Below are 27720 nucleotides of genomic sequence, written 5' to 3'. Positions count from 1 at the left end.
AATTCATAACTCGAGCAGTAGGTATATTCTGTGTGAGTTCATTCAAGCCATGTCCCACAATAATTAGCATCATACCCTTATTCAGCGGAACTTAATTGTTGAACAAACGCACAACTTGAAGTGCGGCCTAAATTTGATTTTGTGTGAGATGACATTCGCTGTCTTCCCCCCGCGGGGCAAATGCGAAAGGAACATAGCTCTTGGTTTTCACTCCGATGAAATCTTTCCCTCTGCGGGTTCCGACAGAGACCATCTCCCAACTTCTTAAAAACTCATATCTGCTCTCATATCAAAGGAAAAGCAAAAAAAAACTGTGGACAGGAGTGTTCTGACCCCATTCAGACGCTCGCCAGGGAGCGTATTACCGCAGGAAGCGGCGGAACACAGAACCAAAACAGAAGAGCCACGTGCTGCTGGATGCTAAGATGGCGACACCGAAAGGGAGGGGAGACGCGTGGGCGAGAACGGTCCCTCGAAGAAGAGAACTCTTCGTCACGCTCAACCTTTCGCCTGACGGCAGTGGCAGCACTTTGATGAATGTGGCGTTTTGATAGAAAGGAACCACAATTAGCCATTAAACTGCTCAGAAGGAAGTGGCAGTGGGGCTTTAAAAATGAAAAATGGAGGGGGACTGTCTGCGCTATCTCTTAATAACCCCACTGCGAGAGGCACGCCACATCGCAGCTTCAAAAGTGACAATTTTTAAAGGGGATTTATTTTGTGGCATGAATTACCAAGTATAATTAAAACCTTAATCTCCTTTTTCCCCTCAACAAAACAATTTTGTACTAACCCAGAAAGGCAATCCAAAATTAATTTACCGCACCAGTGATTAGTATTAATGCTTTGCCAATTTTTCTTTTACATGGAGCGCCGATGAAATGATAGTCCTGTTGTAACATGTGATAGTCATGTGTAATTAACACAAGCGTAACAACACACGGGAGGCTGCCGAGTGTCTTAATAGAGCCCTCCCCGAGGACGAGACTCTGTGCCTTCTCACGTCTGCTTCCAGTGTGAGTTTTGCACGGTACCCCGGTCGGTTTCATCCGGAGGTGTTTAAAGTAGTCCTGGGGGGTCGAGCCTTGCGGCGTGGTTCCGCATTGAAGGACGGAGGAGGTTTCGGCAGCCAGTTCAGGTAGGGTCGCATCCGTTGCACCTGGGAAACGTGCCGAACGTGACACGAATACGAACGTGTACGGCTCCCTTTCGGAGCGCTTCGCGACAGAAACTGAGACAGATACCAGGTGTCGCACTTCTTCGCTTTGAAGGTATGCTTCCGGATATCGTTTTCTGTTTTCGGGGCCTTAATAAGTAATGGTCATATTTCACACGTACAAATGGGCCTGGATAAAGGCCTCCGCCTACGCAAATGGTGCAGTGTAATACAGATAATAGGATCTCACTCCGCTGTTTCACACTGTCCCTATTAGCATTAGTCTTTTGCCAGCGAGGGCAAATTGAAATGCAACAACAGTCCCATTTGTACGGGTTTACACACCCGCCGTAACGCCCGCCTCGATGACTGCACAGCGGTCATGTCCTGCGGTCACTATCTGCCGGGTGTGTCAGCCCAACTGGGTGGTGGGGGAGGGGGTGTAAGGGGTTCAGCTTGCTGGGAGTCAAGGCCAAGTTTGCTGTGCCACCGTAATAGCCGTATCTCTACACACCTGTCATCCATTAGCAGGACCGATTGGCCAAGCTAATGCCAGTATCGGGGAGGTGCGGCTAATATAGTAGGGGGGCTAGTTAATCTGGTTTATTATAGGGGAATTAAAGGATGGGGCCATTTCCTCCGCAGTCAGGCTGTGTAGCCTTGTGTGGCGAATGGCGAAGTGTGAAAGAACGGCAGCTGAATGAGACCAGTTAATCTGGTGTGGCTAATGCCATTAGCTGAAGGCTGTGCGGCGGAGTGCGGGGCCTTCAGTAATAACTCAAGGTAAGCTCGACAGAGCTCGGCCTTGGCTGCCGCTGGCACCGGCAGCTCCGAAGGAGCCTCTGAAGAAGAGAAAAGCCTTCTCTCCGCAACGCATTATGTCACACAACGGGGCTTGACCGACGAATTTGGAAGTTCTCGTTCTCGCGTACCTCATCATAATACCTTCCCTGCAATACGGGCTTCGGGATGCACGGGGTCTAAATCCGCATGCATCGCCATACCTGACCACCCCCCGCCGACGCCCGTGGCCTCTGTGCTACTCCTGGAGGACCGGGCTGGCCCGGTCACAGCGCTGTATCATAGGCGGCATGACAGAGTGGAAGGGTGCGGGGATCGATGCGGTACAGCACCAAGGGCCGTTTGTTACCGTGCACGCATCCTCGTTTTTCCCGGGACGGTCCGATCAATGCCGTGTTTGTTTTGTTTAGGTAAATGATTGCCGTTGAGACAGACAGGTACACTCTGTCTTGCACCCCCAAGGGGGCGAAAGACAAATGGACGCCAATGAGCAGCACCCCCGAGCTCGGTGTCCATAGCGTCCAGAGACGAATCCCACCCTTACCGTACAGAGGAATTAAGCGGCGCACTCCGCACACGTGTCCTCCGCCTTCGCCGAGGTAACAGCAACGCATCAAGTGCGGCGTGATGCCATTTCACTGCGTGCGCAAAAAATAAGCAAACGTGCGTCGAGGGCTAATGTTCCGGAAACCGGACACCGAGCACACCGAGCAACAGTAGTTTCTCCGCAGTTCGCAGTTATCGCAACAATGGTGCTCCTGAAAAAAATGACACATTCTTGTTGAAGAAAGAAATATTTATTAATAATCATAATAATATAATGGTATCATAATAAATAGTACTGTTTGTCTGAAGCACACTGGAAGCATACAGAAAGAAGAAAAAAAAACAAACGCAAAGTTAGAGTACAGAGCCAGAACAGCAGAAGTTTAATCTTATTTTTTAATATATCTCTCTAGTTTTATTTTACTTATATTCAATCGGAACAGTTGCAAAAAAAGACAAAGAAAAACATAGAAATCAGTTTGTTGTAGCGCAGAGACAGTAACGGACATGAAGAAGAGTTTTTTTTTTCCCCCCATATATTACAAGATTGTGAGAGGAGACAGAGAAAGGGGCCTATATACACCCGGAATACAAAAAAGAGCTGTAAGCACACACACAGACTGAATGGGGGTTGGCCTTTCACTGGGACAGTCTGCTCACAAGCCACTCGAACCGTTGTGCTTAGGGAACTGCTGCTGGGGGCGGAGTTAGACTGCGACGGCGGAGATCGGATGCCCAGGGCGGGCGAAGGGTTCGAGGGGTGAAGTTAAGGCTGTGACAAGTCGGGTCGGGTCGGGTCGGGTCGTGTGTAGAGCCAGGCATCGGATAGGAGCGAAGAGGGAGGCGGCGGACAAGGTGAGGAGCAAGTGGTGGAACCAAAAAAGGAGCGCTGGGAAAAGAAGAGTCTTTTCATGCCCTACAGGGGTTAGGCGAATGGCCACGAGCACAGGCTGCGCCTTAAAGGGATGACACGTACTCCTCTCTGCGAGAAACATCGGAGTCGCAGGACTCCGTAAAATGACATCAGTTTTTCGCAGGGCTCCGGGAGTGGCTGCGACGGTGTGCCCTCATGCCTTTTAACGCCTGGCGCGAGAGGAGCAGCAGCGTGCGGGGAGGGAGCTCCCTGTCAATGGCGGACGCCCCAACGCTCGACACATTCATGCTTGAACAAGGCATGCCCGGGGATATAAAGACCCTCCTGAAGGAAGCACACGCTTAGGATGAGAAATGCTTTTAGGCTCCATTCTGTGAATAAAGGCTACTGACCGCTGAGAAGCAAATTGCCATGTGTCTTAGAAAAAAGCATCAAATAAAACGTCTGGAGAGCAAAAACACAACATTAAGAAAGCAAAGTATATTTTTCTTGTACGGAAGGTTGAGCAGATATTTGCCAATTAATTAACCTGAGTCCTAAGCTCTCTCCGATAGTCCGAAACTCACGGGCTGTTCTGACGCGACGTCCGCCTTCCCTGGACTAGGAGGCTAGTACAACAGTCATGCCTTCCACGGAGTGACGACAAGCTCGTGAAACTAGGTCGCATCGACGAACGTTTCAAGTTTTACCTTCCCCGCCGGCTCCTGATCAGAGACCTCGATGAGCGTGTACTTAATCCGCAGCTTGCTTAGAGAAAGGAAATCAATATGCCCAAACTTCTTCTTCACATCCAGAAGACCACGTTCTTCTCACCAGCGTTGGAACCACTTTCACAAATCGTTCTGACTGATTTCCCCGTTTTCTGCAGGGAACGGAAGCTCAGGTTCTCTGTCTGGCACACTGGGTAACCTGTTTACAAACAGTCAGCTTTGTCCTTATTTACCATAGGTCACTGTTTTCCTTTAAAGACGCATAGGTCCAGCATCATGTTATAGATAAGTTATATCATGTATCTACATTACATACATTTACAGAGTACTTTTTAAAAAATAAGAACATTTAGATAAAAAGTCCAAGTCTTAAGTACATTCAGTAGCTGAACTGAAGAAACGAACAAACAGAAGAATGCCACACAAGTAAAAATCCTTCCAAATGTTTACACTGGATTAAGTTCTGCTGAAAACCTCTCGCTAATACCTCCACCAGAACTATTAAATGTTCTTAAAAGTATTTTGAGGGGTTGCAAATCACATATGTATATATATGTATATATAAATATTTTTCTTACTTGTAATACAATACAACATTTGTAAATGTCTACAATTTACTTTTGACCATGCTCAACAGCATGTTATTAGTACAATGTTTTTATATATATATATATAAGGATATCAGTAAAGTAGAGCTCAATATAAATAGAATGGTAACAGATTTTAATAAAACTTTGTTTGCAACCCTTTGACTAAACTGATGCCCATCTTACTTTACTTCCCCCTCTCAGAAGGCAAAAGCCCATTTCTAAGATGGATGGTAGAACTTTGGTGACAATCCCAAGCAGACAGCTCCAATTTCCTTAATTTGTAGCCCCCTGACACTATGTACAGAAGTGGTTTACTACACAGCACAGCCACCGAACAACAACACCACAACATAATGTTTTGGTAGCACTGGGTTTGGGGGGGGTCGCTGTGCTCGACACAACTCGGTAAGGCCATGCCTGCACCCTTTCCGGTCTGTGGTGACCTTCTCAGGGGCAGGGCGAGGGGCAGAAAACATCCTTCCTCCGTTCTTCATAGCTGCTGTTATAAAAGTGTAGTCAGTGCTGGTTTTTTGGAGCCTGCCCTAAGGGAACCGAAGGTGAACTTTTTTTTCTTTTCAGGTATCTCCTCCCACAGTCTGTCATGTCCTGGACATCATAGTATTTCAAAAAAAAAGTGTGGTGGGCTGTCTGCAGACCACCCACTTAAGAACAGGCGTGACTATGAACTACAGTGGGTATCAGCAGGAGGACGTCGCTGTCGGTTTTCCATGCGCTTTCTTCCTGAGGTGACCACTGGCCTTCCCACTGGCCTAATGCGATGCCCCCATGACAGTTACAGCATTATTTCCCCCCCTCGGCCATCTTTCCTCTTCCAGGTAGGACCTATATGTCATACTCAACCTGTAGGGACATCCTGCTGAACTGTGTCACCACTTCTTTCTGGTCTTGATGTTTTTTGCCCCTCTAAGTCACTATTTGATCAGCCCTGCCTGGGCTCTTGATCACAAATCTTGATTCCCTGGCTTTAGGGTCAGGGAGGTCTAATAAGATGTCCTTGTACTCAGCTACTGCGTGGCCCTTTTTCATGGCCCCCGTAGTTCATACCAATAGTACTCCTCCACTTGTCTGTCACTACGGCCCCCCTCCACAAAGGAAAGACAACATGGACCTCTACCGATAAGCGGGTCGCGGGTCTGATGCTACCACATCACGATTTCTGCCGTGCTCTTCAGTGGGATCCTCGACATTGCCGTCTGGAGGCCCCGTAACACCGTCTACAGGATGCCGACCTGTTACTTGGCCCACGGGAAGATGACCCGCAGGACTGGTCACTGGAAGCAGACCTGGAGTGTGAGTCACTGGAAGATGACCGGTAGTACGGGTCACTGGAAGTGGACCAGTAACAAGGCCCAAAGGAAGGTTGCCTGTAGTACGGTCCACTTGAGGATGACTTAGCGAAACCTGAAGAGAGTCAGTGGCCCTAGAAGTGAACCTGCAGACCGGCCAGTCCACCCACTTGGAGAAGCTCATCTGCCATGCTGCCCAAATGAAGCCGGTAGTGTCCTTGCATGCCGTTTCAGGCTGGGAATCTTGCCTGGCAGCAGAGCGCCCCCTCTGCTCCGCCCCTCTTTACCCAGTCTCCCCCTTGCCCCTTGCCGTCGAGGGGGGTGCAGGCTCCAAGAGGACAGGGTGTCTTGCAGCATGAAGAGGAGCAGAGGGGGTGCCCCCCCCCCCCCCCTCAGTTGCACAGCAAGCATCCAGACTCCAGTTCCTTCACTTCTTTTTTGAAACATATTTATACAGTACATATATATATATATATATATAATTTATATTTATACACTTTACTTTCTGAAATCATAAACTTAAAAAAAGTTTAGAAAAATAAAAAGTTTTAGAGTGACTGACCGCATTTCCTTTCATCTTCTCTTTCACCCTGCAAGGCTGTCCCAGGTGAAAGCTAACCTGCTCCTTCCCACCCACAGTTGGCCAGCTTGACGCGGTTGCCGTGGCGCGTTGCCACGCTTTTCCCGTTTTTTTCCCCTGTCAGCCTTGATAGAAGGATTCCTTCCTACTTCTCTCTTTTTCTTTGTAGTTGTTTTAGTGATTTTTGTGTTTCTGTTGGTTTTCGATGGTGCAATTTTTTTAAGCTTTTCTCCTTCCTCGTGGTTGTTTTCCATCTTTTTCGTTGATGTCCGCCGATACTTGATATGGTGTTCTTTGTTTTTATTTACTAAAACAGAAGAAAATAAGCATACATTTGTGAAAAAGGAACCCCAACAACTGGTTACTAGAGATTTCTGGTTAGCCTAGAGTGGCACATAATAGACGAGACACATGCAAGAGGAGGTAGGCCGGTAAACAGTTTGTCCTCGCTTAAAACAGTGCTCCCGCTCCATTCAAGGTGAATAAAAAGAACAAAAAAACACAAAAATTCTGCACAGGGAAAATGACAAAACAAAGGCTGTACAAAAAGAAAACTATGGGGATTTTAAGGAAGAACTCTTAAGAGTTTGACACGAGGAAGCACGGCTTGTTTTATCTGCGCGTCAGCGAAGAAGGAGCACATATGCGGCACGGGCCAAGGAGCTGTAGCGCTTCGCCCAGCGGCTCGTATTTCGCTCGTCGGAGAGCGGCGTGGACGCGGGTTTCACTGCGAGGACGGCGGGTGGCGAAACGGGGAGGGCGACGTGTCCTGGGGCCCTCGTCATGACAGAACCTCCCTAATTCAGAGAGATGTGCTGCACTGTACAGATCTTCAGAAGAAAATAAAGCAGGACTTTAATTTTAACATCACTTTGTAGTTTCTCACACCACCCTGGAGAAATAAACAGATGTGCCGTGGCATACTAATCAGGCTCAATAATGCCGCTCTCTTGTCTACTGTAGGGCCTGTTCTCCCTGGACTCATAGAGTATTTCTTTTTCTGTTTTAGATCTGCATGACACACAAATACAGAAATAGCCACGTGGAAGGAGTGCCAACCCTCTGCTCCGCTTTGCTCTCCTTTCTGCTCTGCCGAGGCAGGAGTTTCACCGGCGAGCGCATCGGCAACAACTGCACTGACAAACATATTAATCACCCCGGGCAAATAACTCCAGGAGAAGTTAATGGATTGAGAAGGTCCGTGCGTCGCAGCCCCCCCAAGACCCCCCCCACGGAGGCTCTTCCTCCGACGAAACATTTAGCATGCAGTTCCCTTTTAATGGAGAACGTACAGTTTAGTTTCCATTCGGTCGTAGCAAAATGGGTATGCGGGCAATCGCGGTCTCTCTCTTCGAAGAGAACAGATATACCGGGCTAGCTTCGTGTTGATTCAAGTAACTGCGCGCAAGAAAACAAGATAAATATACCATGAAAGAATAGGCAGCAATGATGAATGGTTCTTTAAAGACAGAAAGTATATTCAATTGTGATGATAAACACTTAAATGTCAATCTCTTTACACCGACACATAAAACAATCATATATTGATATTTCATTTACATAATGGTATTACATATGTTAACAAGAAACTGACTGAATGATCTCGAGATAAAAACAGAATCTACCAGTAAAAGTAAATTAGTCAACGAAAATACATGAATAATCAATAAATAAATAAATACTCGAAAGTACTACAAATGTTTCTTTTTTTAAACATTGGGGATCAGTACGAAATTAAAATACATTACACACACATTGGACATTTTCAGCATTATAGCAAATACACATTTAAGACCATTGGAGAGATGAGTATATATACATACAAAAAATCTGTAGTAATGTGCGTACATAGACACATATGTACATTAACAGTATATATAAGTTTTTTGCTTCCTTTTTGTTTTTATACAAATTCTTTAACAAATAAAATGCAACAATGGAGAATATCAAAAATGTCAAGTAGGGGGGAAGACACAATTGTAAATGACTCCACATTCCACACTGTCCTGAAACAAAGCCTCGGGCGTTTTCAAATGATCGTGGATTGAACAATTTTAAATCGGGGAATCAATATACAATTCTGTGAGGCTCATTTTAAAGTTTTTTGCTGTAATCCTCCCTGCAAATTTAAACAATTCCAGCTGAGCACTCTGACTCAACAAAATTCATGCAGTTTGTATGGGTTGAAACTCTTCAACAACAGTGAGGTTCGACCCACGGTTACACAGATACGCACTTTACCTGCTTGTATTTTTTCCCCTGCTTGTTTTCCTTTTTTATCGTTGCCTTATTCTGATCCTGCCTCAAGAACAAGGGCCGTGTGAGCGCTGAAGGCCTGCAGCTCTGCATTCGCGGTCCACGGCCATAATGAAATCTGACGGCTCAGGACGGGAAGACTTCATTACAGGATCTCATCTTGCTGGACACCAGCAAGGCTGATGGACTGTTTGTGCGGCCGTATTCTCCCACTTCACGGTCCTGACGGCAACACAGGAGGCCCTGACACCGAAGGCAGAGCGAGCACCTTTGGGGTATCCTTTAGTCTGCTGAGAAAGTACCTCGTTCCCCCTACAAAGCCCAGCGCAGGTCAACGCTCCGAATCTCCGGGCTCTGGTCAGCACAGTAATTCAAAGCTCCTCTTCCATTTGCTGCAGTGATCTCATTCTAAGGACATAGAGTACTTTATCTATATGCCCTTACAGAGGCGTAGCAAAGTACTTTAGAGCAGCAACCGAGGTCATCTGAACATTTCAAGACTAATTCTTCTAATGCTGCAGTCACCTTAAAAACTTTGCACAAGGATCAGTATATATGTACCCCTTGACAATACCAAAATATACACTACTGCTCCCTATAGAGCTATCCTATCTGGGTTGTTGAACCGAGGGCCGGTGAATCACGGAACACTGTCTTCTGAGGGGAAAAAAAACCGTAAACTATCAAAGAAAAGAGTGGGAAAAGGAGAGCCAGCCTGCCACCATTTTGTACTGGAGCCGGGCCCACGGAGCCATCTTACAAATGACGGCATTAACAGAGCCAATTAAACTGGCAATCATTTAATGGCTCAAAGGTGCATCCATGCAGGACAAGGGGTTTCATCACATCAGTTGGCAAGCTTCAAGATTCATTTGGATGCGTACAGTCTCTCCCTCTTCCTTCACTTTCATAAAAATTTGTTTTTTAAGCCAGAATATACGCGGATAATTCAGACTAATTGAGTGTTTCCTTCAAACATACTCCAGCTAAAACATACAACTGGGAGAATAATGATAATCGTTCTAATGCAATTACTTGCTGGTTACAGAAAATAACTGATTCTGTTGCAATGAAGATGAATTTATTTCAGAAGAGTATCTGAAAGGATTGAAACTGTTCCTGGTTACGCAAATGCCACTGAATCCAATGTCACTTAAGTGAAGAGAAAACGTGGCGTAAAGGGCAACCCTTCCTTTCTCCTCCCATGCTTGTGCGTAGATTTATTTCAGCCCTTTGTGGTTTCGCACGGACAAAACATTCACTTTTGCTCGCTAATTTAAAATAAGAATGTGGATGCAAATCAAAGTGAGAAAACGGAGCCAGACGCGGTTTATTTATTTCTCAGGATATCCCCTGCTGGATTGTGCGCTCCGATATTTGCTCAGCCTCCACTCGGTCTCGTCTGTGTTTTAGTGTCGTCGTAAAGAGGACACAGGGGGAAGTCATTTAAAATTGTGTGCGACACTTTAAATGGAACAACAAATAAAACTCCTTTATAGTCAGAGAGCAGCTTTAATTCCTATTGGTTATTTAGACACAGTGTATACATACAATAATATAGCTTGACAACACACCACAGAATTTTTTGATCAGAAACACATACAAAGATGCCACCTATCTCTCCCCTTCAAAAAAGGTATAAACAATGTGGTTTAAAGCCTTTTTCTTAATAATATAAAAACGTTTCCATGATGTAACTCTAAGTCTTCAATATCAGTATATAAAAGGAGGAAGATTTTATCTTCTAGATTTTTGTACTACACGTTTTTTAATCTAATGATAATAATACTGGAATCATTTAAATAAGCTAATAAATACTATGTTCTTAACACCTTATACTATAGTACGCACATACTGGTATTTTGCCTTAGCTCTATAAATATAACACCTTGTAAAAATCAAAGGAACTTCAAAACTTAATATGTAAAGTGCCAAGGAACAGAAGACAGAAAACAATAGAATGACAACTCTTTTAAGACAACTGAATGCTATTTACATGAACTGATAAAAGCTTGAGACACAGCTTGTATTCCATTCCCACTTAACAGCTGGTTTTAGAGGTTGCGAATGTTCATTTTTGTCCTGGAAATATTTTCAAGTTTTGTACTGCACTTTGCACCACTGTAGAAAAAGCTTTAATTTGGTCGTTGAAGGAACTGCGATAACTCCACCTAATAAAAAGCAAAACCAAAGCAAATTCAAAAAGACTAATGGTACAATACATAAAAACACCCATACGTAAAACATTTATCTCGCTTATGCACATTTCTACTGTAAAAGCTGCCTGTATTTACTTGTATCGCTAATTAATTAATAAGAGTACTCAATATGCGGAATCGTGTGGTGATGAACGGTGAGCAGAGCGGTGAATCGTCCTGGGGGAGCGGCTTCCTAAGGGACACCTACAGAGGGTGAACGGACGTGGCGCTGGCCTTTCCAGAACCGAGTCACCAGTGATGCCTCTGACGGCAGCTGTCACATGACTTCTGCGGGGCCGCACACATATCCGTCGGCCCTCTCGCCCTAAAACAGATGGAGCGCTTTCACCGATTCTGAGTCTGGGGCAGGTGGAGGCAAAACACACCATCATTTACAATTGGTCCCAGAAACTTCCGAATCAAAGTAGCCCCTTTTGCAGAGAACTCCCCTGTTGGTTCGGATCCTCACAAAACCGTGCACGTGCGGGGGGTGGGTGCGGGTGTGCGTGTGCTTCGAGAGCAAGTGGGCGCGGGTGATGTACAGAGCAACAGTCTGTCATGTAAATCCCGGAAAGCTGACCGAATGCGGAAGACTAGGAGCACCTGTAGAGTGCGACTGGGTTGCGACTCCAGCAAAACGGCTGTGGCGGAGTCACAATAACTACACGACACCTGATTCATTCCGGTCAGCTCGCAAATACGCCACAACGTACAGAAAGGGAAAGTGCTGTTCGGAAACGCCCGCCGTCTAACGGACGCACGCGGCAAGGAGCAGACTGCTTAACGGATGCTGCTGTCTGCGGCAGAACGTGTAAGGTTAAATATTTTGCACTGTATTTTTCCTTCGAAGGGACAAGAAGGGGGAAAAAAAAAAAAAAAGCAGTTTATCCAATCCATATTTCACAATGGCCAGCTTCTCATTTGAAACACATGGAGAGAATATTACGTCTGGAGCAACAGCCACAACAACTATGGTAATAGACTGAGCCAGCTGTACTATGTGCCGAGTTAGTCTAGTGTATCTTCAAATGAGATCAGTGGTTATTGACTGAATGGTGTTATCTTTAATCTGTGAAGTAAATTGCCTTGGAAGCTGGTCTTCTACAGAGCTCTTTCTTCCTCTCCTATAACTCCCCCCTTACAATTCCATTTGAAGCTGGGCGGCTATTTACTGTGCAGCGTGTAAGCGAGCGCCCCTCCACGAGGGGACATGATCAACGTCCTGAGCGGCTCTGAATCGAGGGGCCCTATTTCACTTCCCCTCTGAGGGTCATTAGTTTCAGCTCCCGCTGGATCCGTTAAAAACCGGCTGGGGTGCGTATGTGTGTCTAGAGGGCGGTGTGTCACCTTGAGGGAATGTCTCAGAGACAGTCCATCTCGCCTAGAGTTTGGGAGCAGAAGCTCTCCGAAGCGCTTTTCAGCTGTTGAAATGCAGAAGGAAAGAGAAAAGGAGGGAAAATTGTGTCCAGAGCACCATGTTTCCTGATCATTTTTTTTTCCACCGCGTCATCAGATTTTCTGTGGGGAGAGATTGGGCGGGATGGCACCTAAATGCTGTCTATCTCTGATGCGATTCCTTTGGCGTGAGTGTGGTGATGGATGCGACTGGATAAAGATCAAGTGATTCTTGCAACAGGAGTTTTCTAGCTGCTGCCCTTCACGTTCCTTTCTTAAGGAAGTCTTGTATCTTTCTAATGGTTATTGCAAATTCACTCCATTTTAACCATTTTCCCTCTTACCCTGAGGTAATAACATTCAGCAGATTTTTTTTTTTTTTTTTTTGTTTCAGTGAATCATGAAGCTAATGTAGAGCAGTGGTAGTTATTAGGGTTTGCGGTACTTAAGCCATTAAATGAGCGTACATTCACTTAATGAGGAGCAAACTTGTCCAGCATTTCAACTTCATACAGACTTTGGCTATTGACATATAAATCTGAGTAGTACTACCTACTACTGCAAAAAGATACAGAGATACATCAAGAGATATATCAAGCCCTTAAAACCAGCCAGTGGTAATGGGATACATTCGTTTCCCTGGTACTTTCCCTGGATGGCTAGTACCATCACATTAGTCCTACAGATCACTGCTTCCACTGAAGCATCACTGCATCCCCTTCATCAGAGAGCAATGACGCCTGCGTTCCATTATGTCACGCCGCACCGTCTTTCTTAAATGCAAGAGCCTTATATAAGTGCAGCCGCCCAGCTAGCCACCACTCCTGCTTCGTAGGCCCTTACTGCGGCGACATGGACGCGATCCTAATGAACATGCTCAGGTGGGCAGGGCACCGAGATGTGGGCGAGTCGCACTGACCCCGCTCAGCCAGCGGAGAGGGACACGAAGACCTGAGAGAGGCTCCGTACCTCCCTGAGGTGCAGAGACGCCCTCCTGGCCTAGGCCGTGCGTGGCGTCCTGTACGGGACTGATGGTGCGGCACGGCGAGCTCTTCTCACTGTGGGCTACCAAGCACCGCAGCTCTGACCTCGTTGCTTGTGTAACGAATACCGATCTTAGGATTGAACCGCTCATCTTCACCAGTGGTGTCGTTATCAGCTACCTCTGTCTACTCCCATTGTTGGCCTCATCATGCCGGTGCAAAGAACTAGTTAGCCAAGCTGTTTTGGGAAGCAAGGGCAAACGCGTGACGCAGCACTCAATTTATGTAGGCCGCACCGCCCACGTTGCATCTGTAAACTTCGAAAACCCAAGTGATTAAAATGAGGCTGACAAGTTTCTTTTTGTCCTTTTCTCAATGATGGTGTGTGCTTGTCTTGAAACTGATAACCTCTGTCTGCAATGAAATAATTAGTTATCTTCCTTCTTTTCCTTTTGCAATCATTGTGATCTTACAAAAGGAGAAAGCTCATGTGACGTCCAGCCCCCCGTGTCAACGTCCCTCGTCAACCCCCTTTTTCGGTGCTCCCTCCCATCCCACCTCCCTAAACAGAAATACAGGCCAGGGTACACATTGCATACAAATGAATACATTAATAAAAACAAACAAAGCATAACATTCTATAAAATAATTACAGAGTGAGATAGTAATAGAGTACTCTTCAAATATAACATCAGCTTGAGAGGGTGTTGGGAGAGGGTCAGCATTGCGACCTGGAAGCTTTGTGTTTGATTTAGTTTTCCACGAAGAAGGAGGTGTTTGTTTGTTTGTTTGTTTGTTTGTTGTGGTAAAGTTTCTCTCTCTTTAGTAGGGAGTGAAGCGACTGTACCCTCCTCTGTATAGGCTAGCCTGTAACATCAAAGATGAAAAAAGTTCCAATCAGTATTAATGCAGCTTGTTTGTTGGTTTAAATATTTTTTTCCAAAAATTTCTTCCCTTTTTGTAGGTTTGCAGGCAGTGCTCTTAGACATGGTATGACTGAATAGAGAGAGGTGTATTAAACACTAATAGATGTTGGTCAGGTGATGCGATTATGTTTAATTAACTTCTGGATTAGGAGCGACTTGGTAGTGACAAAACTGACAACCATGGAATGTCCAACCCACAAAGTACATCAAGTATTGATGCCTTTTATATCATAAAATGCTCTCTGCGTACTGAGGAACAGTCCTAAAATGTATTTAATGAGCAGGTAAACATATCCTTCCAATCAGGCAACACATACATCAAATATGTACTTCTTGTGGAACTACAACGAAAACATGTTAATTTCTCAAGACCAGTGTGTCATTCTGTTATAGCGATGGATGCTAAAGTCACAGGTCAAACTAAACGGCGAGAAGCTGAGCAACAGGTCCATGTAAGGAGCCCCAGCTTGCTGGAAGCAGGCTGCATCAAAGGAAGAGCTCTCAAATTGTGCTTGGCTTTGGTTAACCAGAATGAACACATGTACATCATGCTCTGCTAAAACTGTACTGCTGTTCGGGCCTGCCTTCAAGGGCTAAACTCAAAATCTTCAAAGGCTAAATCCCGCTAATTTTAGGGAACCCTCTTGCTTATGCAAAACTTTTCATAAACGTGGCATAAATTTGCAATTTCAGTGCGCTGGAAATGTGCAAAGAGAATTTTGTGCAACCTCAGAGGAACTCATTATTGAATGGCTTTTTAATGCAAAAACATTCCTCTTTCCTTAGGAACTACTAATCAAATATGATTAAATAATTAAAAACCAAACCAGCATTAGGTTTTCAGGCTGGCACTTGAACTTCATAGTGGTTCTAAGTGGAGCATCCCTGCCTTTAAGTCGTTTATTCACTACCAATGCGCCTTCCTCACCCGAGCCGCCACCTCTGCCCTTGACCACCCCCCCCCCCCTCCCACCAGCATTTAAAGGGTGCAGGAGAAGGAACAAGTCTGGTCTGGTTAGGAAGTGGGGAAACTGCAGTGGAAAGAAAGGGAAGAAATTTTGAAAAAAGAAGACAGAAAAAACTTCAGCAACACAGGCCACAGTTTTAATTAAGTAAATGAAGAGGAAAAAAAATGTCTTAATTAATGAAAGCTTTTAGCTAGCAGCTGCACCGGGGAATTGTACGGTTTTAAAAATCACACGCATGTCGGCTTGGTAAATTCGAGTCATTTGTCTAAAGCAGAGCGCTCGTCCGATAAACCTCGTGGGCAGGGGAGGTGGGTGCGATGGAATCGTTCTTTTCAGTCTCTCTTTCTGTTATCTCCCACGGCACGCTGCTGAACGCGCTTGATGCTCGTTCATCTTTGAAAAAGTCCTCGGCTCCCTACCCACACCCGCAAAATAAAACAAATCGTACAGGGTTTCTCACTTTTTTGGGGTGTTTGCTTTTAGTTTTTTTCATCTTTGATGTTAGCTGCAAAAGCTAGCTAAAAACAAACATTAACACTTCGACCGCATCCCTGCAAAATTTTGGAATCCATTGCAAATGGGGGGGGAAAAAAAAAAAAAAAACACAGGACAGAACACTTGTCTCATTTTGAATTTCTGCAGGGAATTTCAGTTAAATCAATGAGAAGTCTTGAGATGCAAAATCCCTTTTCATTTACTGACGTGGCAAGAGATCAGAGCTTAAAAATCTCAGATCAGTAGAAAAAAACGTAATGGACACTGGAAACAATTCAACACTCTCCATGAAATGTTAAGACACAGCAATCACAGTACTGCCTTTCTCCTAACACCAACATTTCACGTCAAAATCCACTTGCACTCAGTGGAACTGGAAATGAGCCTTCCTTCTGCAAACTTCAAAAATAACAGCACTGCACAAGCAGCTGTTTTTAGCACGTACTGTATCTTCGAGAATGTTTCAAGTCATCTCCCCTCGGTATGTTCTCTGCACCCTCCAGCAGGCTGTGCTAAATAACATGGCGAAGAGATTCCCCCGTCATACACCTGGTACGTCTGAACCTCTGTGCCGAGACGCCAATGCTCTTTTATTCAAAGGGCCTGCTGTTAAATTTGGACTTCTCCCGGTTCACCTAAGGCTGCAGCTGAGTTCGGTGTGCTTCGAGGTGCTGAGCAAGACATGAACTCACCATGGTACCCACGCTATATGTGGCAGCAGGTCCAATCGTGTGGTGATAGGGATCTGCCGTTGCATAGACTCTGCCATAGCTGCGTGAGGGAAAAAACAAGGCAGACGTTAAGGCGGGTACATGCGTACCTGCATCACTCTTCTCGCCGCACGGCAGCACGGCAGCACGGCAGCAGTGCCCGAGGTTCGCGGCGCCGCACCCATTTTCCACGCGCTGCCGTTCAGTCTTCTTGTCTTGGAGAACATGTCTCCGTATCAAATTTTTTAAAGCGCTTTTAAGGTTAGCGCACGTGTGTCTTTCCCTTTAACCCCAGGAAGTGGGGAGAGTTTATCTTGGGGACAGGAGGCATGCGGTGGAACCAGTGCTCTGGAGCTGTGTGAGGGCGTGGGGTGGGGGGCTTCCGCTCTCCCCTTGTTTACCCCCGCCTCGCCGCGGGTTTACACCCAGCCTTTTCATTGTCGGTGGTTCGGAACTAATCCTTCCAATTTCCCTCTGAGACGGGACAAGATGTGTCTTATTTATTTATTTACCCGACTTCACTTTATTCGTTTATTTACTCTTTTTCCAAACACATGCTTGCAAATGAGGGTCTGTGGGGAGCAGATAACGCTCTCCCAGCCAAGGGCTGAGGGCACCAAATCAGCGAGGGAGAAGAAGGGAGGAGAGGGAGAGGCGTGAGGGGTTGGGGGTGGAAATTATTTTTCAAAAGTAGAAAAACTAGACCTAGACATGGTTATTACACATGGCCATAATATCAGATTCGGCCATGTTTTGTCATGTGGGATTAAAACATCAAAGGTCAGGCCTGGTCCGTGAAATTGGAAAGGCGAGCCAGGGGTTTTCATGCTGGGGTGATGGAGAGAGAAAACCCTGGGACGTCTGGTTCTGCTGCGAACGGGGCCAGCGTGGCTGGTGGGCGCCTGAGGACCGTGGAATGAACATTTCCGCCCCCCACAACACACACAGCGCCCAGGGTCAGCCAAGTCTCTGGGACAGCAAAGAGGATTCTTGAGGCAAGCCTTATCAGGTGTTGTCGAAAAGTGGTTACAGACACACGGCCGCGTGTAGCAGGGGCTCCCGTCAAAACCCATGTTCGGTTTCGTTTTATTCACGGTCTTGGCTTCCTCCTCTCTTGATGAAATGAGCATGAAATAAGCAAGATGGGCTGAATGGCTTCCTCTCATTTGTAATATTCTTATATTCTTATGTTATAATGAAGAACTTCCTGTACCGCAGCATTGTACGTTGAGGTGATACCCAAAAAATGCAGAGAAGCAGCTTTTCAAAATACACATTAATTCAACAGCCATGCTATTTTATTTCCAAAAAAAAACTGAATAGAAATACTTTAAAGCACCCAAAAAGAAGGAAAATAGGAAAAAAAAGGCTGAGGATGAAATAACTCCTGCAGAATAATGCAGCTGTCCAATTTCTGCGCCTGCCGATCTCCCCTCCTCATAATTTGAGCTGCTGCGAGTTCTGATAAATCTTACATTATCTGGGGTCTTCAGGCTTCCAGGCAGGGCATACGTTATCACAAGTGACACGCTCAATCTCTCCCAGATTAGATTACCAGCCGCCCTGATCCAGCCTGACAGGGTCCTCCATGGCCTGGATAAATCACTGACAGCTCCCAAAACGCCAGTGTCTGGGCCCAGCATGCTGCGAGCTGGGTCAGCGTGAACCCGGGATCTCCATATGGGTACGAGGAGTTGGCAAGTGACAGCCGCCCTGCCAGTCCTTCAGGAAAAGCTGATAATTGATCATTTGTTTTAATTAAAAATGTGTGGTGTAAGCATGCATTCACAGCGCGTTCACACTTAGGAATTGCATATATACATCATATATAGTGATTAACATATTACTATATACTTATCACAAATGTATACTATGTACACATATGTAGAAATTAAGAAAATGCGTGAACTGGAGGATGGCAGGGGTACCAACTGTGAGTGCCTAAGTTAATGCACCCAGCCTGAGGGGGGAAGCCACCTCTGTTGAAGTTGGGAGGGTTTGCGGTTCTTACCTGTCACTGTAGGCAGCTGCAGCTGCTGCGGCGGGCTGGGCATATCTGTACGCTGCGTAGCCCCCCTGCGCAACAGATTACACACAGTGTCAGGCATGATGCATTTTGCTCTGTGCCCTCCCTGGTGACCTCCACCCCACCGCACCTGGCAGATCACGCTAACTAAACATGAGCTACAAATCTAAAACTGTTGAAATTTCACAGCCGTGTTCATCATGAACTCTCGCAGACAGTGTGCAGCAGTGTCGCTAGTGCTGGTAAAGACTGGCAAATTGCTGACTGCTCCTTCATTCAGAGACAAGTGAAAAAAATCAAACAAAACCAAAAAACAAAGCTCCTGTTGACAACGCGTGGCACTCGGGCAAAGACTTTCCGCAGTACTGAACGATGCCACGAAGGCCTCGCTGTAAAGCGAGCATGCAACATTGCTTGACGATGGAAGCGACGCTGACCGATACTGCGTTTCAAAGTGTGACGACAGCCGCTTTACTCACACGGGGCCGAGTCACCAGCAACATGTCTAAGGGCAGTTTCACAGACATCCCCGTGCAGTTGCAGTGAGCTGTTGTAGCCCAGATCTTACCCTTTCCGCTTATGGCACTGGGTGTGCTTGCTACGCCCCCCCGGGTTCCTTCGCTTCCAGCACCAGGGTGATTAACAAGGTTTTAATTAATGTGCCAGGCCGGCACGAGGGTCTCTTGGAACCCAGCCGGAGGGAGACTGTGCAATACAGGAAATCTGGGGCCAGCCAAGAGGACCGAAGGCCTCCCTCACTGGGGAGGCAAATATGAGGACAGGTAGACGAAGCACAGCACCTGGGAGAAAACAGTCTCTCCTCCTCACGCAAGTGAGGAAAAAAAAGGGTGACGGCTGTCCCAAATTCAGCAACCGCAGAGGAGGCTGACGGCACTGTGCTCCATTACTGTTGATGGCACTCTTTATTCCCATCTAGGAAGGGAGAGCAGAGCCTTGGCAGAGGAACTGGCTGTGGAGGCTTGTTTATTTATTCCTCTCAATTAGGACTCGAAATGGCAGTGAAACCAAGTTTCCCTCCTCCTAAACCTTTGTTGTAAGCTCTCCTGGCTCAGTACACATGATTTGTCATCCTTTTTACACCCTCTGCTTATCTGCAGTGGGCTGCGTGCTGACGGGGAGTACAGCCGGGGCTATCTGGATGTAATTAATGGACACGTTTTCCTATTTTTAGGCTCTGGATTAATGTAAAACGCGGTGTTCGGCAGAGTATGTCTAGGAGCTGGCATCGGATCCTGAGATGAAGTCAGATCAAAGGCAACAAAAAGGCCTCTGAAGGCCGCAAGTGTAGATCGGCCCCTGTAGCAGAGGCAAAGGTTGGAGGGTGGCCCTCCCTGCCCCTAGGCGCATATGGGGTCTGCTGAGGGGAGGAGCAGGTGCTGGTGGTCCTCTGGGCCCGGGGACGCTGCAGCCTGGGATAGCAGCCGGTGGCCCGCTCTCTGGTGCGGCAGCTGGGCAGCAGGTGGCACGGAGGTTAAGGATGTGGCTTTGTGACTGAAAGGTTGCCAGCTCAGGTCTCAGGAGAGGTGCCGCCACTGCACCTTGCAGCAGGAAACCTTACTAACTTGACCTTTCACTAATCTGAACTGTGGCAGGCAAAAATGCAAGCTAAGCAAGTCATTGTCTTGCTTAGGAGATTAAATGAAAAAAGCTCAGCGTTTGGTGTCATTTTGTTAAGTGCAGATTTTTCCTACTGTTTGTAGCCAAGTAACTTTTCGCCATTGACTGGACTGAGTTTGGTTCCGATGGATCGGTTTAGTTCATTCTGGGCGAATTTGGTACTCGGAAGCTCAGATTTAGCTTCAGCCACTGTGCCATAACCCTGTTTGTTTGTTCTGCCTCAGATGTTCAACCTAATTTTCCTCCCGTGACATAGTGATGCGAAAAGAGGCAGGTTTAAGCATTTAGCTGTCTCTTGATCACCTGACTAGCTAATACTTTCTGACACACTGTCGGAAATAATACGGCTTTAACAAAGGCTCGGCATTTGGGGAATGTGCATTCCAGTGCTTTTGTTGCATTGGAAAGCAACTGAAATGGAGGTAGATCAAATGTGCAGCGAAAACAAAGCGGTCGACCGCAACCATGCGCCAGGCGCGAAATCCCACATTTTCCTGGGAAGTCAATAGGAAATGACAATCGACTCGCCGTTAGAGAATATGGAGGACAAAGAGGGCAAGAGGGGTATGCAGACACTGGCACGCTGACAATAAGTTTCAATATACACACGGGCTGTGGCAGGAGATGGGCCCGGTGCCAGGCCTAATGGCACAGGGAAGCACCAGCGAGCGTCCAGCGGGCTGGACGACAGGGCAGCTAATCGCGGACTGGCCCAAAGAACGATGAAACCTGGGGTGTGCCAACTTGAGCTGGGGAAGGACGGTTACAGTGCAATCTGGTGTTCGGGCACCACAAAGTGTTGGAGAACCTATTGTCTCATCTGTCCTCTACTGGGATGTCACATAGCATGTGTGGCCTTACATGACCCTTATAGAGTTACTGCGGGGCCTGCGTACTGACCTTAAAATGTGTCGTTCCATTACGCTACAGGTGAAGTAGACCTTCCTTCTACAAGGGCTGCAAACTGCTCCCCAGTTCCCATATACTAGGTGAGAACTTGCTATGGGCTTCAGGGGCACCAAGCAATCTCAGCAGCTGTTCCTGTCACGAGGAGAGCAGGGTAGAGAAGCTTCCAGAAAGGTGCACCATATGAACGGTGGCACATTATTCCCATCAGGTGTAGCTCTTGACAGGACTCTGGGGGCAGCCTTAGACTGTCTACGCCGTGCAGCGCGTGGACCACCACCGCTGGCACGAACGAGATACCTACACACCCCACGCCTCGACCCCATTGGACGGGATGTGGCCACAGAATAAAGTGACCACGGTGCCATTAGCATGGTGTAGGCCACTGGTCCCACCCGTCTAATTTTAGCAGGCGACCTGAGGTGACGCGGGCTTATGAAAGATTCAGACCGGCGGCCGTGCCAAGGTCTGAGATCACACGGAGACGGAGCCGGGGAGTGTCGCTGAGGGGGTTTTAAATTCTGCTGTCAGGTTTCTTGGCACAGCATCGCAAAAAGCCGTTCAATGCAGACTTGGCAGAGAGGCATGGGGAGTGTTGAGTGGGAGAGCCCGCACACTTATCTCAGGGGCTTCTGCCCCTTTCTCCTGTCTGTATCAGCGTGGAACAAAGGAAAAGAAATCACATGTACTTACATAAATTTCTGCACCATAAAATCCGTCCTGGTAAACCACTCTGCAAGGAAAAAAAGGAAGACAAGGTTCACCACATTAGCACAGAATGGTTGTACACATTTATACATTGAGTACGGTGCGTTGGAGGCACACGGGTGTTATGGATTAGCTGTCTTTCAAATCGGACGACGCCGATCAGATAGTCGTTTGTGCAGGGGGAAAAAAAATAACGGCGCTGCAATTCAACCTGGTGCACTTCAGAGTCAGATCATAATAGCTCCATCATGGCAAAATAAAGAATGACATATCAAAAAGAAAAATACGGTGATTTTAGAATCAAAGAGCAATTTTCTGCTCTATTAGAAGGTGGCGTTTGTTTTCCAATCGCTGCTGTTCTGTCACAGGGCTGAGGGCCCAACGAGACGCGGCGAATGAGCGCATCATGTGACCGTGACAAATAAATCACTCTCCTGAGCGAGAGCGGGAGCCTCGAGGCGTCGATAGCCAGCTCCCTGGCGACCCACCCTCTCGACAATGAGGACCTGTGTCTCATCTAATCGTGAAAGCCCTGGTGAACGAACGAAGACGCTCTAAACAGCTTTTAGAGCATGGCACTGTACTGTCAGTGCACGTGTGTCCTGAGATCGGCCTTGTCATGGGGAGGGGGCCAAATCCGCAAGTGTCCCAGCTCAGGGGTCACTCACCGCCCCCGTGTGGTGAGGGAGTCATTAAGTGGTTAAAAACTGGATAGATGCATAGAGCCCTAGATCAAATAAACCAAGTATTGTCAGTACTTGGGAACTTTGCATCCATATTTACACATGGCATCTGGTAGAATTGAGTTTTGTGAGCTGATGGAGTTCCATGGAACTGTAAAAATATGCTTGTCCAAGTTTCTCTGAGGTAAAACTCCTTGGTTACCTGTTTTTTTTTTTTTTTTTTTCCCTTTTATAACAAACAGCACAAGACTGAAAAGATTACTTCACTGAAATGCTGCAGTACAAGAACACAAGCACTCACGCGCCGTAGGCTGGGATGGGCGGCGGAGGCGGGGCAGCACGGAACGTGTTGTAGACGGCGCGACCCCTTCCTCTCAAGTGTGCTCCCCTGTAGGCCACCGCAGCCCCTGCAGTTGGGTAGGGGAAGCCGGTTACTGTGGAGAGAAACAGGAGTCACAACAGAGTTTTGGGCATATGCAGACATAGACACAGACACACGCACACGCAGGTGGTATGAGATCATGCCCAGAACTACAGCTCTCCGCTGCACCGAACTCTGTTCGAACACTGAACACACTGAACAGCCTTAGACCAGGGAGGGCATAAAGAATGATACTATCGAAACACTGACGAAATGCCTTCCAGGAGAATCTCGTTTACTGCCGAATACATAAATCACTCATGCTGCACATTACACAATTATCACTATACTATGATCCACCTATAGAGAGTCATAAATATAAGCGCAGGGGGCGCACAGTGAAAAATTACACTGTTCTTAAGGAACTTTTTTTGTTTTGCTTTGGAGCCTTGAGAACCCAGTTTGGATGCAGTCCCAATGCCGCTGCCCGTGTGTGAGCAAGGAGGTGCTGGGTTGTTGTAGGTGAGACACAATGTGCTGGCACCGAGGGAGTGGGAGCAGATGGGCTGCATTGTTGCACCAGCAGTCTCCGCCTGACGCCATCCTTCATCTCACCTGGGGACCTCACCACTCTTCCTCTGGCCAATCTCAGCCCGCATTCTCCTGCCACCCTATTCCTTGCTGGGGTCGCTATGAACCGGGTGGTGGTGGTGGTGGGGGGGGGAGACGGAAGAGCTCAGGGTCAATTTTTAAATGCACTTCCAAACCAGACGCTGAGCCCAGGAATCTCAAGGTCAACCCCTTTCGCTACGTCCAGGCCTCAGCTGTCTTGAATGAAGTCAAAATTACCCACAGTTCCCGGCGTCTGAAGGTTTTTTCAGTTTTTAACCAGACTCCCAACAGCAGAGTGCTGGAGATTTAGCAATGTCTCTGAGACTACTTCTAAAGATACCAAGCGAGAAGCTTCCTTCAATTATTCATCCTCAGCCAACGAAACAGCCTGGTCTCCTCACCTTTTCACTAATTCATTTATTGTTTTACTCTTTCATAAGAACCGTTCTTGATTAAATTCACCACAGAGCACTTCAGCTTCAGTATGCCAACGCAAAGAATGCTCCCCTTGCTTCTGAAGTAGGTGAAGCCAGTCAGGGAGATCCTCTCTCATGACCTAACTGAAACACCAGCTATGCTTTTCATCCAGTCTACTGCAAACTAACCTGGGAGAGCCCAACTACAGAGACCATGCTGCCAAATATACACATGCATACACCCCCCCCCCCCCCACAGAAAGAGCGGCTCAGCTTGAATTCGCCAAATTGAGGCATGGATTTTCTGTGGTGTATTTCCGACAAAGGGAGCATGAACGTGCATTAACTGTATGAATGCTAATGCTGTTTGTCTCCAAGAAGCCCTGGGAGAACCCTTCTCCCTGTTCCCTACCCAAGACCCCCAAGCGAAAGCCTCCCTGCTTTAATAAACCTGACAGGGAGACAGATTTGCAGTGCTTTTAAACACAGGGAGCTGGGTTAACGCCCTCAGCTATTAACATCGCGTTCCATCAGTATTTCTTCATGTAATCAAACAATGCCTCCAATTTGCGGCACAATGATAGACTTGTCTGTTTAGGAGAAAACAAAATACCCCCACTGGAAGAGGATGTTATGTTTATCGGGAGCTGGGCTGGAAAAAAGGCCTTGCTTTTTAAATAATTCAAAGTAATGACATGGACATTATGCTGTGCTTTTTTGAGCAATAGGCATTAAAGTTAATTTGTGAAATAGCTACAGAACTTATTTGTAATATATTTGGATAAGTTCTTCCGATCAGTTATGCCCAATTTCCTCCCTATTTGACATTTCTTTTTTCCAAAATCTTATATTCATGCGTTATACATGCTATGACATACATGAATGTAATCTTATAATGAGCTGTTGGCTGATAAGGTACAGTGCTCCAATAATAGCCCATAAATCAAACATGCCATGACACTTTCCGATGCCCATAAAACTAAGAACAACAGGATATACGGACATAAATTTTCCCACACTAAAATCTGTGACGGTTATTTTTACCGTGCAAAGGAAGCAGAATAAAAGCAGGCCAGCAAATGCGAAGGTGAAGAGGGTCGGCCCAGTTAAAATGCGAGCCGTGCTGCAAAAGGAACTGTTTCTAAAGCGTGTGAAAAGGATTGATCGCAAGGGTCACAGCTAGCGGTGTCCACTGTGTCCCTCCACTACGTGCTACGTGTTGTCAGGGAATGCCACTGCTGCTTGCCTGCCTTCCCCCAAGCAATTAAGCCCTCATCACATGTGGGTGCCCCTGTCACCCCAAATTACTCCCTGATTTTCCACAAGGCTGCTCTCTTTTACATCGCCCTCGCAGAAATCTGGAGATGAACACTTAATGCAAGCATTGGGACATTGAAAAACAGCTTAATCTAATCAAGGGACGAATGTTTAATTATCCCCCTAAAATGATCTTCCAACAATTAAGAAAGCTACATGCGTAAAGATTGTAATTAGCCTCTTTTTTGCCCAGTTCAAGAACATCAACGTTTCTGTGACGTTTCTACAAGCTATGCTAATTTAGAGGAAACCAGGACATGTTTTGTGAGGATTCATGGCTTACGTTACCTCATTTTGTCCAGGAGACCAAAGTGACCAAATTAAATGCCCGTGATGTGTTGGAATGGCCACGTGGAGGTTGGATGGCTTCACACACCGGTGGTACCGTCATGCTGCCCAGCTAGAGGGCTTGGTGACTAATCTCACTTTTCATTCTAACCTCCATCAACTGAAAAGGTAACAAAGGGTCAGGTCACTGCTGGACATGGCCCTGGTGGAGATGGCTCAGCAGTGGGAGAGGGGTGGTGATAGTAGGAGTTCTGGTGGTGGTAGGACATTCTGACGTCAACCAAATGTCACCCCTGGTACTTGCAAATTTTTAGCATATATTTATAAAATGTTATTATTTTTGTTTTTTCCCCCCTACTATTTTGCATTTTAATCTTATTTGTTGTGTTCTGTTCAACATGCTGCCAAGCTCCGAATACATTCACTGAGGGCACAGTCAATCAATCAGTATTACATTTCCTTCATTGTCCTTCATGCACATGCACTCCGTAGGCTTTACAAAGGCAAGAGAAAAAGGCCTAGATTAAACAATTAAGTTTCCCGTGTTGGGTCAACAGCACTGCCCTGAGTCTGCATTTCTAATTCCTTCCAGGCGTTTTTCCCTCTCGCGGTGCGCGCGGTGCTCCGGTGCAAATGCCTGGGTGCATGGGGGGCCAGGAACATCGGGAAGCCATCCGTGGGGGAAGGGTGGATGGATGTGGGTGAGAGAGATTGGCTGGCTGCTGGAGGAAAAGCCACACTACCCTGGAAGAGGTTAAAAGCAGCCAGTCCACGGCGCTCATCCGTCATTCTCCTGAATGGGATTTGAGGACAATAAACCTGTAGCACTAGGACGAATGGAGACGAAGTGTGCTGTCACCACGGCACGATTTATGGCGCCCAATTTCGCTGATCTCCCACACAGAAACGAGGACTGATAAACAGTGATTAATCGCCTTTACATCCCATTTTATTCCTACCCAAAGTATATTAAATGTTGCCATAATTATTCTAGAATAAATCCATGGACCACTTGCACAGTTTTTTTTTTTTTTTTTTAACAGAGGTGACTAGAAGATACTGGGGGAGGGTTCCCTGTGGTGGTTGAGGGGTGGGGGGTTTGCAGTTTAATGGAAGGTGTGGACAAGAGCAGAAACTGGGACTTTGCATGACATACCTTCTTTAGTGAAGGAAAAAAAATCTATATCTTATTTATATTTTGCACTTCCTACACGCCTCTCTCCTGGGAGCTGGCGAAACATATGGTGTCGTTTAGGCTTGGCAAACTTTAGCGCCGTGTTAAGACGACTTGAAAAATTAGCATCCAATAAATCACACAACCCCTGGCTCCCCAGCTTGGCTGCTGAAGTGGTGGACCACATTAAAACTGATTTGATGAGATGTTTTGGGAAAGCGTGTGTCTGTGCAAGCGTGTACAATCTGTGTGCGTGTATGTGTGTGTGTGTGCGTGCGTGTGTGTGTGTGTGTGTGCGCGCATGTTTGTTTCGAGGGTGCGTGCACTGGAGCAGGGAATGGTGTCAGAGCAGGAAAATGGCATGGGGGGTGGGGGGAAAGTAAAATAAAAATGATAGATGACTGCTTTCTGTCACAGCCGGTTATTTAGAGGTTCGCCATAAAGCTGTCCGGGAATGAACAGATTTTAGTCTAATGAGCAAAAAGGAAAGGCGTTAAAGTGGCGAGATGTGCTCAGCACTTCTTCCAAATGAAATAATGCCATTTCCTTCTCATTAACATGCAAGAGGTTCATGGAAGGCACAGCAGTAAAAATCGCACGTGGAGGAAAAACCTCAGGAAAAAAAGAGGGAAAAGTCAACACTGCTCATTAAATAGGCCATGAAGAATACTAAACTGTGGCAGGCAATGTGCCAGACACCCCCACCTGTCTCAGAGGCTCCCTCTCCCTAACAGTCCCTTACAGTAAGCCCGTCCACTCGTGGCCGAGACATCCAACTCCAGACACAACTGTCTGATTCTCTATGTGCACAGAGGGCAAGGATCACGTGGCCCTTACAATCAATACATGGGGCTGGATTTGTGGACACCAATTGAGCGCATTTGTGGACTAAATTACAGGGATTTTCCACTAAAAATACTGACTGGGAATGGACTTACTCTGTGCCTGTAAGACTGGTCCATTATATTACTTCTCCATTTGGGTTCCTGAGCATTTCTCCTTCTCAGTATTGGCCATTCAGATAGCACTCTCACGGATGTCAGCCTGTGATGAATGCCATGTTCTCTCTTTTCTCTCATACTCAAACCCAGCCTGC

The 27720-nt window shown here is 46.6% G+C and overlaps 1 protein-coding gene across 7 annotated transcripts in view; it reads right to left on the bottom strand.

The window, feature by feature from the left end:
- Positions 1 to 6522: 6522 nt before the first annotated feature.
- The window catches only part of rbfox3a (RNA binding fox-1 homolog 3a), a 430902-nt gene continuing 409704 nt past the window's right edge, over positions 6523 to 27720 (bottom strand). For 4 of the 7 annotated variants that reach the window (XM_018761812.2, XM_018761813.2, XM_018761815.2 and 1 more), the window contains 5 exons: positions 22758 to 22890; positions 21759 to 21798; positions 18507 to 18571; positions 16478 to 16556; positions 8429 to 11343 (listed from right to left, as the gene is read on the bottom strand). In XM_018761812.2, the coding sequence (XP_018617328.1) occupies positions 11296 to 11343; positions 16478 to 16556; positions 18507 to 18571; positions 21759 to 21798; positions 22758 to 22890 (365 nt within the window). In that variant the 3' untranslated portion in view covers positions 8429 to 11295. Of the gene's footprint in view, positions 6872 to 8425; positions 14264 to 16477; positions 16557 to 18506; positions 18572 to 21758; positions 21799 to 22757; positions 22891 to 27720 lie in introns of those variants that run through there. The other 3 variants (XM_018761818.2, XM_018761816.2, XM_018761819.2) reach the window with 3 other exon arrangements.

Source organism: Scleropages formosus, chromosome 20 (assembly GCF_900964775.1).
Source record: "Scleropages formosus chromosome 20, fSclFor1.1, whole genome shotgun sequence".
In the NCBI taxonomy this organism is placed as follows: Eukaryota; Metazoa; Chordata; class Actinopteri; order Osteoglossiformes; family Osteoglossidae; genus Scleropages; species Scleropages formosus.
Note: the sequence above shows the minus strand (reverse complement) of the source record. Positions and strands in the feature narration are given on the sequence as shown.